The 16,922-nt window shown below is 42.6% G+C and overlaps 1 protein-coding gene across 3 annotated transcripts in view; it reads right to left on the reverse strand.

The window, feature by feature from the left end:
- The window catches only part of LOC121162243 (liprin-beta-2), a 121,378-nt gene that overhangs the window by 13,996 nt on the left and 90,460 nt on the right, over window positions 1-16,922 (reverse strand). For 2 of the 3 annotated variants that reach the window (XM_040989172.1, XM_040989173.1), the window contains 9 exons: window positions 14,897-14,958; window positions 13,764-13,839; window positions 12,602-12,705; window positions 10,723-10,790; window positions 9,223-9,280; window positions 8,286-8,327; window positions 4,107-4,245; window positions 2,433-2,574; window positions 1,735-1,863 (listed from right to left, as the gene is read on the reverse strand). In XM_040989172.1, the coding sequence (XP_040845106.1) occupies window positions 1,735-1,863; window positions 2,433-2,574; window positions 4,107-4,245; window positions 8,286-8,327; window positions 9,223-9,280; window positions 10,723-10,790; window positions 12,602-12,705; window positions 13,764-13,839; window positions 14,897-14,958 (820 nt within the window). Of the gene's footprint in view, window positions 1-1,734; window positions 1,864-2,432; window positions 2,575-2,982; window positions 3,016-4,106; window positions 4,246-8,285; window positions 8,328-9,222; window positions 9,281-10,722; window positions 10,791-12,601; window positions 12,706-13,763; window positions 13,840-14,896; window positions 14,959-16,922 lie in introns of all 3 variants that reach the window. The other variant, XM_040989171.1, reaches the window with a different exon arrangement.

Consider the following 16,922-nt stretch of genomic DNA (forward strand, 5'->3'; position numbering starts at 1 on the left):
CCTCAAGTGGCACACAGTTTATATCAACATGAGAAGAATTTTGATGAGATACACACACACACACACACACACACACACACACACACACACTCACTCACTCTTGGCTTAGGACTCACAGCTTACAGAAGAATGGTCAGAAATTTCAACCCAGGCTTGGGATTCCAGAACCTATACTGCTATGATTATGATTATTAATTTTGGAAATACAGAGAAAGACATACAGAAACAGAAACTGTACATGAGTTCCTATCCACTGGCTCACTCTCCAAAACCCTAATTTGCCGGGGGTTGGTCAAGGCCAGAAATTTAGTTTATATCTCTAATGCGTGTGGCAGAAATCCAATTACTAGAGTCAAAGCTGCCTCCCGGGGTCTGCATGAGCAGAAATCTGGAATTAGAAACCAGATTTAGGAACTAAACCAAGATAATCCTTTTTATTTGGAAGGCAGAGTTAGTTACAGACAGAAGGAGAGAGAAAGAGATCTTCCATCTGTGGGTTCACTCCCCAAAATAACTACAATGGCCAAAGATGTGCCAATCTGAAGCCAGTGGCCTGAGGCTTCCTCCAAGTCTTTCACATGGGTTAGCAGCCAAAGGATTTGAGCCATCCTCTGCTGCTCTCCCAGGCCATAAAAGCAGAAAGCTGGCTCAGAAGTGGAGCAGTCAGAACTTGAACTGCCACAATATGGGATTAGGGTGCCAAAGGCAGAAGCTTAGCCAAGTATGCCACAGCACTGGCTCCAGGATGTGAATTTCTTAACCCTTGTCTTAACTGCTGCCCTAAACAAGGCACCCCTCAACCTGCACTGATGAGAGCTGCACTAGAGCTTCTCAATCCAGTGCGCCAAGGCACAGCTGAGGATGAACTACAAACATTCAGAGCTACTGTTAGGAGCCAAAAGACTGGCATTGTGACATGGTGAAAGACCTTAGAACAAACTCAGATCAACTTTCTTGACTTTCCTTTGTCTGTTTTCCTCATAGCACAGGGAGAGGTTTTCTGTGAAGTTAGTTCATCATCTGTCCAAAATTTGGGCCCAAAAAGAAGACAATTCCCTCTGGGATTTCTTTCCTGAGCTTTCACCAGGTAAACATATTACAAGAAAAGAAAAATGAGTCTGTCAACACACCTGGTAGACTTTTGTCACACACTATTGTCCTCTATTTTCACCCAATAGGAAATGATTTTGAAACCATCATTCATTCTGTGGGCCCAAAGGCTTTGTCCCAGGGCCATTGTATGTTTTCCAAACCTTTAAAAATTATTTGCTGACATTCCCTATTTTCCCATGCTTACAGTGAAAGGAGTATACAAACTTCTGAATAATGAGCCTGAGCTAGCAGGTAACTTACAACCCTGTAACTTTATGTTATGACCACCACCCCTTACTGTAAATAAACCTGTACACCTTTTCCCCTATTTGATTTCTGTCCATTTATTCTAGTGAGCCTTCAGGGCTAGGGGGGAGTTTCCTTTGTGCCTTCAGTGTTGAGATGCTCAGGGAGGCTCAAGGCTCCAGAAACCTCCAAATAAAGGGAGCCTTTTGCCTTCACCTCTGTGTATCACAAACACAAGCAACACCCAAGGTGTCAAAGGGGCAAGCTGAGCAGCTCTCCGCTCAGGACTGCTGCCTTCCGTCTCTGAAGGAGGCAGAACATCCAGACCTCCTTCCTCACTCTACTTCGGTCAGGGTTTCCTAACAGCTCTTTGCAGATGGACTGGAAGGGCCTTACCTTTTTTGTCCCTTGGAGTCTCTGGTCCTAGAGAGCCTTGGCCCTGCAGTTGCTCGAAGCCCACCTCGTCGAAACTCTGCCACTCCCGGTGCATCAGTGTTGAAATTTCCTGATTGAGTTCTTCGGATTCTGCATGGAGAGGAATCCATAGAGACTGTGAGGAGATGGTGGCAGTGCACACATTCCTCTGAGGGCCCTGCAGGCCAGACCTTGTGCTCTAGAAGTCATTGCCTCCCACTCCTTCTCTGGAGCTCAAGGATTAGAACCTGTTATAGTCCCTTCATCAGACTAAAACCTCAACTCCACTCCTGGGTGACAAGTGCTCAGCTTTCTGTCTTAAAACACTTAGGACACAGAATGACCCTTAAGAGGGAATTCAGATTCACCCTCATCTGTGTGTCTCAAGTCCATGTAATACAAATGATATGCTGGTGATACAGGTGATATGCTGAGTGTGTGAGGTAGGTTGATGCCTGTACTGATCGACATCTAAGACAACTGGCTAGTGTAGTGGGCATCTTTCATACTTCTCTCTATGGACTCTGAAAAAATAGCTCAAAACATTCTCTTTAAACATGACTGCTTTGTTTTCCTATTGTTGCCATATATGGTGGACTAGGGGCTTCCAAAAACTGCTTTCCCTGTCAAAAAGAAAAGTAATTCCAAACATGTAATTAAGATTATCATTAACAACTTACTTTCCCCAGAATTTTTTGATGCCTTTGGGGCTCCGTTTACCATCAGGTGTCAAGGGAGACTGGGGTCCTGACTCAGTACCCGATGATGTAGATGAGAGGTCATTGGCCATGGCAGTGTCATCCCAACCACTTTCTGTGTCTCCTAAGGTTGAAAGGATGCAACATATGTGAAAGAGAATACAGGACATGACCTTAGGGTCGCTTCTCCCCCAAGCCTGAGACATCTGTTATGGAAGTCTAGAAGAATCTACCCAGCTGTACCTTTAAGGCACAACTCCACACCAAGTTCCCACAGACAGACCACAGGGACTCAAGCACACTTTAAGTTTTCTCTCGAGGAGTTAGTGAGCTCAGTGTTTTAAATCTGGGTAGATAGTGTGTTCAAATTCTAAGAGCTTGGAGTTAAAATACTTGTAGATGATTCCAAGAAGGAGCTCACTTTCTTTCCTCAGAGAGAGATTCAGGAATGCAGGCAGGAAGGGACCAAGGAATTAAGGTAGGGAAACAAAGGCATTCTCACTCTCCACCTCACCTGGAACAGGTACAGTACCTAATACGGGGGCACTGGCACTCCTGCCACGATCTCCAGCCAACCAAGAAGCAGAGAAGCCACATGAAGAAACAAGAGAAGCCAAAGTCCAGCCCAACACAGTTATGAGGGAAGCAAAGAAATAAACAAGAGAGAATCATCCAGCAAGAGAAAAAACTCAAACAGAAAGAAAAATAATCCCATGGAGAAGGATAGGTAAGTGGTCACTGAGCTTGGCCCACAGGCTCAAGTGCACTGACAGGAGGCATCACTGGAAGGGATCAAGTGCTCCTGGTATCACTTTCTGGGAGGCTGAGGTTTCTATATATAGGACCAGGGAGGGAAAAGAGGTGAATACAGTGGGCTTATGCACTTCTTGTGTAGGTGCCAGGTCTTACTCAGCTCAGACTAGAATGAACCAGAGCTGCCATAGTCTAGTCCATGTGTCATTAGACACACTAGTTCAACAGCTTGTCTGCAGCTTCTGTAGCCAAAAGTACAGCACAGGGCTGGCTCAGGCAACGGCTAACGTTGAGCAGTCAGGACAAGGAGAGCTCTACTCAGACCAGAACATTGCCTTCTGTGCCCCACTAAATTTGCTGCTGCTGGTAAAAAATAATCCCTTTTGGATGAAAAGTTGTAAAGACTTCCATGGTTTTAAGTCCCCATCACTAGAAGGATACCTGTAGACTGACATCCTTGCTCACTGACCACTGACTCCATTTGCTCTCACTTGGAAGAGCACATACTATCATACTACTGGGGATAGGGAGGCTGTAGACAAGAAGACAGAGAAAGGAGAGAGAAGATCAGAATCACAGAGGAAGGAGGAGTGAGTCACAGGAGGGGTAGGCAGGGGTTCAAGAGAGGTAGAATAGAAGAGGGGAATGAGAGTGGAGTAACACAGGATATGCTTGCAGCATGGTTTTCTGGGATGCTTAAGTGTTTATCTTAGAAAATAGCTTTCCCAGATACACAGCCTCTAAAAGTAGGACCACCCTGAAGTATAACTTGTTCCAGCTCCCAACCGCTCCACTCTCCAGCTATCCACTGTAACAGTAGGTACTAGGATTTCACATAGTGATTGAAAATATCAATCTGGGCTGCTGTTCCAAAGGCCCTCAGCCCAGGAGTTAGACACTCACTCAACCTCAGCAGGCTGCTCCCGGTGGCATCAGGCTGGGAGGCAGAAGGATTAGACTTGGTGGCCTCTCCATTGGTGGTGGCTCCTGAATGCTTCCCAGGTAACGTTGGATACTTGTGGTCTGACACAAGAGGGTTGTCCTAGTGGGAGGGAAGAGACAGAGAGAGGGGGACAGGTGCTGAATTAACCCTCAGTCTTAAACCCAAATCTAGTGAAATCTTTGGATACAGGAACAATTTCTTGGTTCTACTGGAATCAACTGAAGTTAGGTTGATCAAAAGATCTTTTGAAGACCACTTAGGACAAGAAAGTGGACCAGAGTTCTCAGAAGGGAAGAGATTTGCCCAAGACCACATTGTGAGACAAGGACAGAGCCCAAGCCCAGGGCTGACTACACTTGTCTCTAAGCAAGAAGTGGAGGTGTCTTGCAAAGAGGTATTTGAAAAAATTTACAGAAAATACATACTATGAAAAAACTATGCAAGAGCTTCAAAATGTACACCAAATAACTATGCCTTAATTCCATTTCGATGAAATTTCTGAAACACCCTCATATGTATGTGTGCAGACATACATGCACAATACCATAAGAGAGAAGACTAAGGTCGCTACGGAGTCAGTCTCCCTCTTTTCCAGTCTGGCGCTTCCACTAAGCAGTGAGAACTCTCATTGTGACTAGGGAGGGCAGTTGTCAGCAGAACTTGAGCCAACAGTACAAACTGTTATTGGTCTAGCCCAGGAAAGGGTTATGCTACATCAAGGGGATTAATGTAATCATCTGAAGCTACAGAGAAGACATCTCTATTGTGTTAATACTTATTTTAGAAAATATCATGTTAAAGCAAAGCAAGAAGGTGCACACTCAGGCAAGATAACAGGAAGTAGATGACAGAATTCATGCCAAAGAGAGTTTGTTAAGGAATCTAGAATCTTTATCTGCATGAGGCACAGCCTAAATGCAATGGAATCTTGTATGTGGACCCTGGGCATGAAAAGGGTCCTAAATGGACAAGCTGATTAAAAAAGTAATAAAGCTTATTTGATCAAGAAGCATATGGTCCCTGAATCTGCAAACCTGAGGAGAAAATGCTGTGAGAGTGAAAATAAAAACAAAGAGAGTAAAAGAAAGAGAGAAGAAGGCGGAGAGGGTGAAAGGGAGAGAGAGATTTGAAGCAATTGCAGGAAGACTAATCAGATTTCAGAACTGACAAACAGAAATGGGACATTTGACATGGCCAAGACAGTTTTGGAAATTTCATTTAGCACAAAGGTGCAAAGCACTTCTGAATTCAGCTTAGCCTGTAAGTATATGTCTTAGAAATCAAAATCCAGCTCATTCATTGAATATTAAATATATCTCCATACAGAAAAGCTCTTAAAGAGATATCACAAGAAGAGGTAAAAATCACTAAAAAAAACCTGAGATACTGACCAGTGATATAGAACTAATTAATATCTTTAAAGGATGAAGACTATGAGATTTTCAAAGTTCATGATGACCCATGAGATAGATGTTGAACATGATCAGACATGTGATCAAAGCCAATAGTTTCCAAATGCTAGATCCTATGCCTGCTGCTTCATATTTGCCTAAGGCACTTGCAGAAAGCAACACTAATTATAGGTTCCTTTCCAGCTGTATAAATCAGCCCCTCCATATGTACATCTCAGGAGTCTGAATTTTTTTAAGCTTTATTTTTTCATTCACTCATTTGGAAGGCAGATTGACAGAGTGGGAGAGGGAGAGGTGGGATAGCAAGATCTTAAAATTGCTGGTTCTCTCCACAAAGGCCTACAGCAGCTAGGGCTGAGCAAGTACCAACCTTGGAGCCCAGAGCTCCAGCTGAGTCTCCCACGTTGGTGGTGAGAACTCAAGTACTTGAGGCATCATCTGCTGCCCTTCCAGGCACAGCAGCCAGAAGCTGAAGAAATGGAAAAACCAGCACTCTGATATGGGATGTGGCATCTTAAGTGGTGGCTTAATTGTAGTGTGACACAATGCCCACCCCAAGAAGTCTACAGTTTTAATAAGCATCTCAGATTAGTATAATACGTAGATACTGGAATGGTTGGTCATGGGAAGGGTTTGGAGAATAGAAAGCCTATTACACAGGAAGTGCCCAAAGGGGAAGGGCTGTCATAAATAGGTTTCTAGTTGTGTCATCACAAAGCTCTCCCAAAACAGGACAGAGAGACTATACAAGTTTGGAGCTCCCTGAGGAACTGAGATGTACAGAGAACATGCACCTGACATGAGGATAGGGTTCAGACCTATAAGAAACACACTGAAAGGACTCTATTGTGTTCTATTAAAAGGATTCTCTGTGCTCTTTTCAGGCCAAGGAGAAAAGCTGTTAAGAATAACTCACTGTTGGAAAAGCTAGTGTGATGTTAAGGCATGATATGGAGGAAACAGGAATCATCAAATCCAGTCTTGTTCCTCTTGTGTCCATGAAGAATAATTCTGGTTATGGGGGAACGACACCACAGCCAAGGCAGCTGCTAAACAGAAAGCAGTCTGCCAGAGGCAAACAAATCCCGGGTGGAGTCAGATTGACAAAGGCAAGACTCGGTGGACTCTCAGAACCTTTGGTTTATCATTTTTACATAGGGAAGCACAATCCCTGCGCCAGGATTGCTGTGAAGCCTAGCACACAGAAAATATCACCTTTTGGGACCCAGAGTTACAGCAATCTGGAAGAGCACTCCCTAGATCAAGGAAGGTACAAGTTATACTACATCTTGATAGTCACACTCAAGTTTAGTACAGAGTATAACCTGAAGAATGTATTGAGAAGTTGGTACTGATCCCAAGCTGACTGAACAGAGCTCTAAATACCGTAACCTCATGCACATAAAGCGAAGTGCAGACCAAAACACAACACTCAAAGGGGCCCAAGGGAATTTAAGTTTCTTCAGGACTAGAAGAAATTGATTTATTCCATAGGGAGAGCCAGACTCGGTGGACATACACTTCAGAACGCCCAGAAGATGTGTCTAATAAAACTGGAAAAGAATCCAAGGAGTGTCTTTGGCTTACAGAAGGCAATAGCCAAACACCAATTTGCAGGATGCTGCAGATAAATTCTTGTACCTGTGAGATCTGAGGAGGACATTGGTGGATGTTCATGTGAGGAGAGTGGTGGCCATATTCTATGAATTGAGGTTGCACAGATTAATGTGAGACTAATGGGGGATGAGGGACCGCTGGAAGAAGGATGTAACTGTCTCCATAGGAATGAAGCCTTTCAATTCACCAAGAACCTTTTAGTTTAACTTCAGACTCAAGGGAATGTGTATTTGAGCAACTGGAAGCAGAAGCAGCCAGAAGACTTTTGCACTATAATTCAGATGACTCAAGGAATGGTGGCCCAAATGAAACACAAACTGCTAGAAACATAGAAGCACAGAAAAACCTCTTATTTAGGTATGGAGTGCAGAAGGACTTTCTTCTTAAACAGATTTGAACAGATAGAGATGCTCTAGTCTATCATCTTGATATGAAAATATAAAAGGACTCTCTTGGGCAAATTTCCACCCGCAAAGAGAGCCCATGTCTCATATGCATAGCAGAGGATGGAGAATGGACATGCCATTGGTTCATTAAACATTTTCTATAGAAAGCTATAAATGGTAGTTGGGTGTGAATGAAATTCTGTTAATTATGTAAAACATCAGTTCACTGTAATTTTAACATTTGTATACCAGCATGGAAACTTAGTTCTTTTTTACAATAGGTTTCCTGGATTGTTCTAATGGATTTTTTACAACATGACTTATTCAGTAGAGGGAGACTAAATGTACTCTGTGTTTTGAAAGCATGAGATATTAACACAGAAAGGATGAGAGCTTTCACAACCTTCTAACTGACTGCTGAGGACATGACATCCTTCCCAGTAATTAAATGTAGATTGCTTTGTTAAAGAGTAATTTCTTTGCACCTAAAAAATAGAGGTAATAATAACAAATCCTATTTCACATGTAATGGTGGTAAAAGCACATTATACAGTTAGGCAGATACAAAAATAAAACTAGATATGAAATTGTATGCTTCTTCTTGCCTTTTTACCCTTGTATTTAACATATTCTAAAAGTTACAAAAGCTGCATATTGCTAAATCAAAACACTGTGGAAAATTGTGCCACCACAAATAGGTGGTGAGGACAGGCAATTAACATACCTTGGATCCCGACACCGGGGAGCGCTGGTTCCCATTGACACTCTAATGACAAGAAAGGTTCCAATGATGTGGAGACAAAGAGACCTGTGTTAGTCACAAACAACAACCCCAGAACGCCAGTCTCCTCAAATCCTTATCTTCATGTCAGATAATCCCCATTCATGCCAGGAAACACAGGTTCTTGTCCAACCCCAGAGACAGATGTCCTGGATAGTTGCCAGCAATGCGACCAGGGGGAGCAGGAGGCACATGATCTTGGGAACAAAGCCACTGAGTGAGTCTATGGCTCCTGCTGACTCCTGCCTGGCACACTGCTGGAGGCCAGGAACAGTAGGCAGCACAGGCTCACTTAAGGGTTTCTATTAGGGGAGGATTCTATGCTCTCTCATGACTAAGCTCAAGAGCCTCTGACCCTCCCCTTCTGCGTGGGGTCTACTCACTTGGTCAAGGTTTACCCTAATACAAGCCACAGAGCCTTCTGTCTCTACACTCTTATACAACTCCCTCTCCAACTTTTTAAAGTATTTTAGACCTTACTCCTGGGGCATCTTCTTTATCTATATTACTTCCTCATTCCAAACCGCCTAAATGCTCCCAAGGGCTCTGGACAAGTAGGACCAGTATTCAAAGACTCTTCTGTGATGCACGGCTCTGATTTTTGTCTCTTGACCCCATCATTTTCTCAAACCTGTCTACATCCCTAGACTTATCCACCATTTGGCCCCTTCTTAACTTCTTTTATTAACTCTAGGCAGCTCTGTCTCTACAGTATCTTGAGCCACAACTGCCTGGCTTTCTCAAAATGTTTATGTGGTTTATTTTGCCCCAGTAACCCTGCAAAAGTCTCACAAATAAAAACCAGGACATTGCTTGCAATCCCATTATTATGCTGGACATAAGAAAGTAACTCAGTCATCTCGGTGACTGATGCACGGACCTTATCCACAGATTCACTTCTCAAGTCTTCTAGGCTACAGGAGAGTTTTTTCTGAGACCTGGAGAAACCCAAAAGAAAATGAACACAGAAAGAGTTACTAGAAAGAGTCACATGGGACAACTAATGTTTAACTGATGGTTTTTCTAGGGTTTAGAAACAAGGCCATAAAACAAATGCCTCTCATAATAGCCATACTACACGAGATGAGTAAAGTCTGACAGTGTATTGGCAAGGGCATGTGAACATCACTTAAATAAACATGTCCTTGACATTGCTCTAAAGGCTAGAATACACTCTATCCTGTTGGATCATTGGAAGTTGACTATTACACAATCATAAAGACTAACATCTTCAGAGTCAAAACCAAAGCAAAGCAATGATACTGGCTTGTGTGTGAGTCTAGGAATTATCCAGTTGGTCTTTTTGTAGAATGGAGATGAGCACATCAGCAACCATTGCTCTGGAGCAGCACCTGCTGTGATTACCCAGTCCTCTGTTCTGGTCTCATATACTCAGAAGAATTTTGCTAACACAGGGGTTGTCTTGCAGAGAAGGGCATCCAATGGGGGATAAAGAAGGGACGATGCTACCAAACTAGTCACAAGGGTCATCTTGTGACCAGTGTCCCTGGCAGTCATACTTCTCAGTTTATAATGAATAAATACACTTATGTCTATACATTGTTCTCTTGGATCTGAACGGTCTGAGGTCCACAGTTGACTTCACCTAAGTGAACTAATAAAACTTCTTACTGTGAAAAATTAAGGAATGACCAATCACTCTTTGACATTGCCACTGTTCCATTAGGAACAACCACTCTGTGGAAAGTGGGCTCTAAGTGTCAGCACCAGTTTGGGAAGACTTCTGCCATGCTTGTGAGCATCTTCTCCTGACACCTTGGCTGAAAGAGCCTGTTGCTGGTGAAACTGCCACAGCTTCCTTACACAGGTCTCATCTTGAGAGCATATTCTAAGGAGCAGATATAAGGAACTGCTACTGGACTTATTTCAGAGGGAACTTGACATATGGCATCCAAGTGATCCTATATACCAGTCCATTAAGTGTAGTATTTTGTGAAGAATCCTCAAAGTTACTGGACTGACTTCTCTGGGAGGAGTCATAATTCTCCCAAGAGAGACTGAGCAGGAAATGTCTAGTGGTAAGGACAGCCCAAAGGGGCTAATGACAAAGTTGACATATTACAAGATGTTCTCAACTCCACAGAGCAACAGGAGAACATGGATGGATTACAGCCTCCTCTGCTCTAAGGTTCTAACCCCTGACCAGACTTTTCTCAGTGGTAATGATCCAGACTCTCATTTTGTGGGAAAATAAGGACTTCTGCAACCCAGAGAGAGAGACCTGGTTGTTGACTATGAAGGGCAGGTTAGAACCAGGCACCTGTGCTCACCCTGCGTGATCAGACATTTATTAACTTCAGGAGTCCCCAGCAGGAGCCTGAGAACACAGAGATTCCAGAGAAACACACAGACCTCCTACCTGGTTTCCAGTGATTTCTGGGGAAGTGGAGGCGGCCCCACTGTGGGGGAGCTACATCTTGGCGACATCTGCACCAGAAACAGGAAAGATATCACAGAGGCCAGTTACTGTTTGGAAAGCATCCATCACCCTTTGCACTTATTTGGAAAATTCCTTTGGGGAGTCATGCTGTAGGGGGTGGATGCAACCATATGAGTACCTTGCTCTTTCCAGATGCCCCAAGGGGGTAGGCATATCATCCTAGCTAATCTTGTTAAGCCAACTTGTCTCTTTCTGGGCTCCAGACCTTAGACAGAGTTCATATCCTGCCAATACAGTCCTGAGATATGGGCTCCTGGGCTTTTGCTGACCCTTTGCTTTCTAAATACAGCTGTTCTAAATATAGCTTTTCCTTTTATTTAGTGAGCCACTGCATTCTCTCTTAAAAATATTCCCTTCTAGCTTAGGTTACCCAGAGTCAGTATCTGTTGCTTACACTAAGAGAATCCTAACTGATAATAGCACTCAATAAACATCAGCAACATCTACTGCCTATCAGGCCCTACAGTAGTTGAGAAGCAAGCACTCTCCTCTGTTGGAACACAGATAAACAAACTGGGATAGACCAAACAATAACATTTTTATGTTATTATGGCATTAACATTTTTAATGTTATTATGGGAATAGAGGGAAGAGGTTTCCTTTCATCCATGGAAAGTTGAGGCAGTCATCAGAGGGGGAACACTTGAGATCAATTTTGAGAAATGAGAATGGGCTCACCAAGAAGGCAAGAAAGAAAAGAGCAGTCTTGGTAAAGCCAGGATAATAAATGGTGGTTCAAAAAATACAGTGCTATGTCCTCAGTGTTCTTCTGATCATGAAGATTGCCTCCTCCCCCATCCACAGTATGTTTTTAGTCTACCATAGGACGGACTTTGACATTATAACCTAGTTGTTAAAAGCCTGGACTTTGTAGTCAGATGGCCCTAGGTCCAAGACAAGGTCTTGCCACCTACTTAACAGTATGACCTAGGGTATGTTACTTATCATCCCTGAATCTCAGTTTCATCACAATGAAATAATGATCCCAGTGGGGTATCATTAGGAGTAAAAGGGGTGAGCCAAGTGCAGTGCTCATTGCAGTGACCACACAAGGGTATTAAGCAAGGTTTGGCTCCTGCTATCTTGTAATCGCCAGCAAACAGGGGTACTTGTTCTGATTTACAATTAGGTCACTGGACGACACATTCGCTGTTCTCTTCACTAAAATGATTTAAGCCATAGAAGGCTACATTTCTGTTTAATCATTCTGGAGTTTTACAAATCTTTTATAAATCTTGCCTGTGTCTACTAGCTTATGTGCCTATTTGATGTTAGTCTAAATTTAGAGATTAATATAATAATACTAGATTTCATATGAACAAACGAAAGAGAAGGAAAAGTTGAGCACTATCAAGGTTGCAAAGGCTATGTATAAAGCAGAGATGTCTCACTTCAGGAGTGACAGTAACCTCTCTAAATGAGAAAGATACATTGCTAAAAGTCAATATTTGTTGAATCTTAGTGAGGATAAGGCATTAATGCAGACCCTAGAGAAATGATGGTAAATAAAACGAATACTACCTTTGATATAGGCATACTTTCTAGAGTAAAGACAAAAATAAACAAAGAATCTGATCAAAAAAGAAAATTGCAGTTCTGGACCATCATTTATCATGCTTCCCCCAAGCAGAATATAGGCCTGAGTCTTGGTCCCTACCCTCACTTCTTTCCCCAAGATGAGGATCCCTCCCTGGATTGAATTATTCACTGGTCAAGATATGCACTAGATCATCCTCCCAGCTCCAGACAAGCTCTAAAGAGGCTGCTGAAACCCAACAGAATGAATGGAAAGCAGTACCTCATGTTTAAATAATTCTTCAGAGTCTTTATTTGTGGTGTTCCACTTTCTGAAACTGCCCTCCATATCTTCTTCATTCATGGGCAGAGTTCTCTCTGAGGGCCCTGGAAGCAGAAGAGGTGTATCACTATCATGTGAACTGCTTACAAACCTATAGTTGTATCACAAAATACTAATATGATTTCTCCTTCATTAAGAAAGACCAAGAAATACAGAGAAAAACCAAGAGCATGATTCATTAGATGATTGAGGGCATAAGAGCAAAGGCTATTAATAGGGTCATTTCAAGGCCAAAGCTCCTCTATGCAACTGAAAGGAGGGCTCTTGGCCACAGGCCATCAGGTCCTAACATTAACATTGACCTGAACCAGGATGCCAAAGGATTACAGAAAAGCAGGCTGGGATATGTGTGTGTGGGCAGCTGGCAGAAATCCTGGGCAAGAGACCAATCAACCACAACCCTGCAGAGGTTTGGCTTCTTCCCAAGCACAGGAAGGAGCTCCATCAAAATCAGAAGCTCCTGGATACCCTGCAAAGCAGCCCTCTTCTGTGAAACAGCTGCTTGCACAGGATCTGTGTTGGAACCCCAGGTAAAGGGCACAACCGCCAAGGTGTACAGCCTGATGCATTCACCATGGTGTCAAAAGACCAGAGATGATGCCTGCATATTGCATTCAGTCTGGGAAGGAAATAGGAAACACAACAGCTGTCCCTGTCTGATGACTCCCCTGTAGAAACCTAGATACCCAGAGACTTAAATAAGGGTGTCCCAGAATGTCCTGAGCTACTGGAACTATACTCTAGCAGGATTACAAATTCTATTCCTTAGTGGGGGCTCTGAGTAGATTTCTGATCCAGGTTTTGATTCTACATGCTACCTCTAAGAATTGTCCTGATACCCCAGAGACCCCAGAGGGTAAAACAGCGTAAGAGTTCTGGCTTCTGGGTGATATGGATAAGCCCTGGAAGCTCTGAGCTATCACTTGACAAAATATCATTAGTTACCAATTGCCCACCATCCAAGGATAAGGATAGTGCATGCAGGCCCTAGCAGGGAATCTTTTGCAAATGGAGGTGAAGCATTTTCTTACAGAATGCCTAGATGTAACACAGTGGATGGAATCTGTTTAGGAGAAAATGGTAGGACTATCTTCTGTCTTACCTTGAGTTGCCATCACAATCTCCTTCTTCCTTCGGTACTGGTTCAAAAGCCCAGTGAGCTCTTCTATCCGACGATTCTGTCACAGTGAGAGGGGAGATTTAGATTAACATAATCAGTGATAATTTTGATGTTCAGGGCCAGGCACACTGAGAAGAAACCCCATATGGACTCTAAAGAGTATCTCAAAGGAAGTTTCCAGGGATACCCAATGAGCTGAAGTTCTAGTGGTCTGCCTAAGAGGCAGCTATAGGAGCTCATGACTACCTGAAGGTTATGAGTCAACAATCATTGTTTAAGATGTCCTTGGTGGGCTTAAACATTTTCAGAAGCATGAAACACATTGTCTCCTTATCCTTTTGAAACGTCATGGTTGCCTCTGAGTCCCTTGTTACCTTCTGATTCTTCCCTCTACCACCACATAGAAAGACTAAAATCAAGTTTTCAATTTTATTTTAATATACCCACCTACTCTTCAGAAATCTGAGATACCTTACATAAAACAGATCTCAGCATTAGACAAGTGTGGATATGATTACTGATTCTGCTATCTGCTAATTTTTATAACCTTGGGAGAAATTACTCAAGCACTCTGAGTCTCTTTCCCCATTTAAAAGGCAGAATTGCAGTCCTTAGAGATGCTATTTACATAAGGTAAGTGCTCTATATTTAGAGATGGATACTTTATTATTACACAGGAGTAAATAAGCTGGGAAGACTATAAAGTGGTGGGGTAAACTGAGGCACTGCATGCTTCAAGTATCTCTACCATGGTGTTACACTAAACTGTGCATATTGGATATTGGTTGCCTGTTTCTGAATTTTGCTAAGGCTCTTAGCAGGAACTTTAATACTGGCAATAATCACAGGGGTAACTTTTCCCAACACAAGTATAAATAGGCACACATCTAATCTGAATTTGGAATATTCAAATTAGGTAGAGTTCCCAAGCATCAAACTTCAAAACAAGTGAGTGAGGCCAAGTCTCTCTAAGGTACAAGTCATTCTCCTGATATATCATCATGTCAATGGTTTGATGAGTAGGGCCTTACTCAGAGTATCAGGGACAAGTGGGGACCAAAAAGGGCCAGGATGGCAGCAGGGAAAAGGACAGAGCTGCTCAGTGGCCATCTTACCTTATCTTCATTGGCAACAAGCAAAGTTTCCATCCCCATTTTCAGTCGCTGAATTTCCTGGTCTAAAGGAATTAAAGCATAGAAAGAATTACTTGTATAAATGTAAACCACTGTCTATGAAAGCTAAAATGTTACCTCAATTCGAACTTGAAGACCTTCAATATTGAAGACCTCCTTCTTTCTTTAAGGAACTTACAATGATGTCTGGCACAGAGTCAGTCTTACTAATGTATTTACTGACTACTAATTGAAGGAACCTAGTATTTTGCGTACTGCTCACAGACATTTACCAGCAAAATCAAAATGGCATTTACTCATGGTTGACACAGAAAAACCCAGCAATCATTCACAACCAACATTTCCCAAGAAGACAGAAAATACATTGTCTTACATAGCACAAGAAGACAGTTCTTATCTTTTACAACTTGAGTAGCCATGAACTTTGACTGAAGGACTGATTTGGAAGAAATATCATACAGGCCAACAGATTATAGCAAAGAAGAATTTAAAAGTCAGAAAAATCTACAACTGAATGGAGACTTGGAAAAAATAAAAAATAACTGGCAGTTGGCTTAATACAAACAGTTTGGGGTCTGGCATAATGACTCAGTGGTTAAATCCTTGCCTTGCATGCCCCAAGATCCCATATGGGCACTGCCTCATGTCCCAACTGTTCCACTTTCCATCCAGCTCCCTGTTTGTGACCTAGGAAAGCAGAGCCTTAGGCCCATGCACCTGCATGGGAGACCCAGAAGAAGCTCCTGGCTTCAGATACGCTCAGCTCTGGTCATTGTGGTCACTTAGGGAGTGAACCAGTGGATGGAAGACCTTTCCCTCTGTTTCTCCTTCTCTGTTAAATCTGTCTAAGAAAAACAAATAAATATTTTAAAAATATATTGGCAGTTTATATGGTCAGAATTGAATAACAAATTTCAAGCTTGTTAAGCTTGATAAGCTTGTTAAATTAAGCAGTAATAAGCAAGCATGCTAGGGCTCCCCCAAAATAAATAAAAAACACTATGGTTAAGGGAAAATAATTTTATTTAGTCATAAACCTACAGAACTTCTCTTTGGGCCAAAAGATCTCTGAGAGTATATGGTAGAAAATTCATGAGTGGCTTTTCCTCACTTTGGATCTAACAGCTTTGACTTTTCAGGCTGGTCTAGAGAACCATGTTTAAGGCCAATGCCTAAATGAGCAAGAGCTCATATTACTGGTTTACAAATTGGCACAAAGTTTGATTTTTTTCAGAGAAGGAACAATATTTACCCTTAAAATGAGTATCGCAAAAGGAACATCACTGTCCATATGAGTATAAGCAAAGTACAGGATACAAGAAACTTAAGTCCAGGTATCTTTTTGTTTTGTTGATGCTTGTTATATCCCAAAAGGATAGCAAATGACCTATAGACTTGGTCTACCTAGTTGTAGGCATTCTTTTTCAGCTTGTTAGTCAAGGCTCCTGGCAGCTGCTATCAGTTTCTGTAGTCCAGTTTGCAGTGAGGAGAGTGATAAGCTCCAGGTGAAGTTGGACAAACCTCAATTCACTGGTCAGAATCCAAACTAAGCAGCAAATAACTAAAGGACTAGGTCTAAGAGCTCAAAGATGATGGGATAGGGTACAGCCTAGACAGTTTGGAATATGGAGAAGCATGAGGAAGTATCAGGATGCCAGGGAAGGCTGCCTGGCCTGGAAGTCATGGCATGGGGAGCTCTCTGCCAATATATGGCATTTCAGATAGCATGGGATACCTCTGTAGGATTGAATCTTCACAGGTAGGTAGGTAGGTGAGATCTCCCCATTGGCTTGAGATGACAGTAAGAATCTGAAAGGGATCAGCATGTTGGTAACTAAATTCCTTCTCCAGCATAAGCCATGATTGCATGGCTCCTATACTCCAGGTGGGGATCTAAGCCAAGCAGTGCCAAGGTCAAGAAGAGATTGTCATGGCACCAATTCATGGAACTGCATGGTCCCCTCCAGCACTATTCTGCATTCGGGTGGGAAGAGAAGTTGGAAGATAT

The sequence above is a fragment of the Ochotona curzoniae genome, unplaced genomic scaffold (assembly GCF_017591425.1).
Source record: "Ochotona curzoniae isolate NIBS_2020 unplaced genomic scaffold, NIBS_Ocur_1.0 contig_517, whole genome shotgun sequence".
Classification (NCBI taxonomy): domain Eukaryota; kingdom Metazoa; phylum Chordata; class Mammalia; order Lagomorpha; family Ochotonidae; genus Ochotona; species Ochotona curzoniae.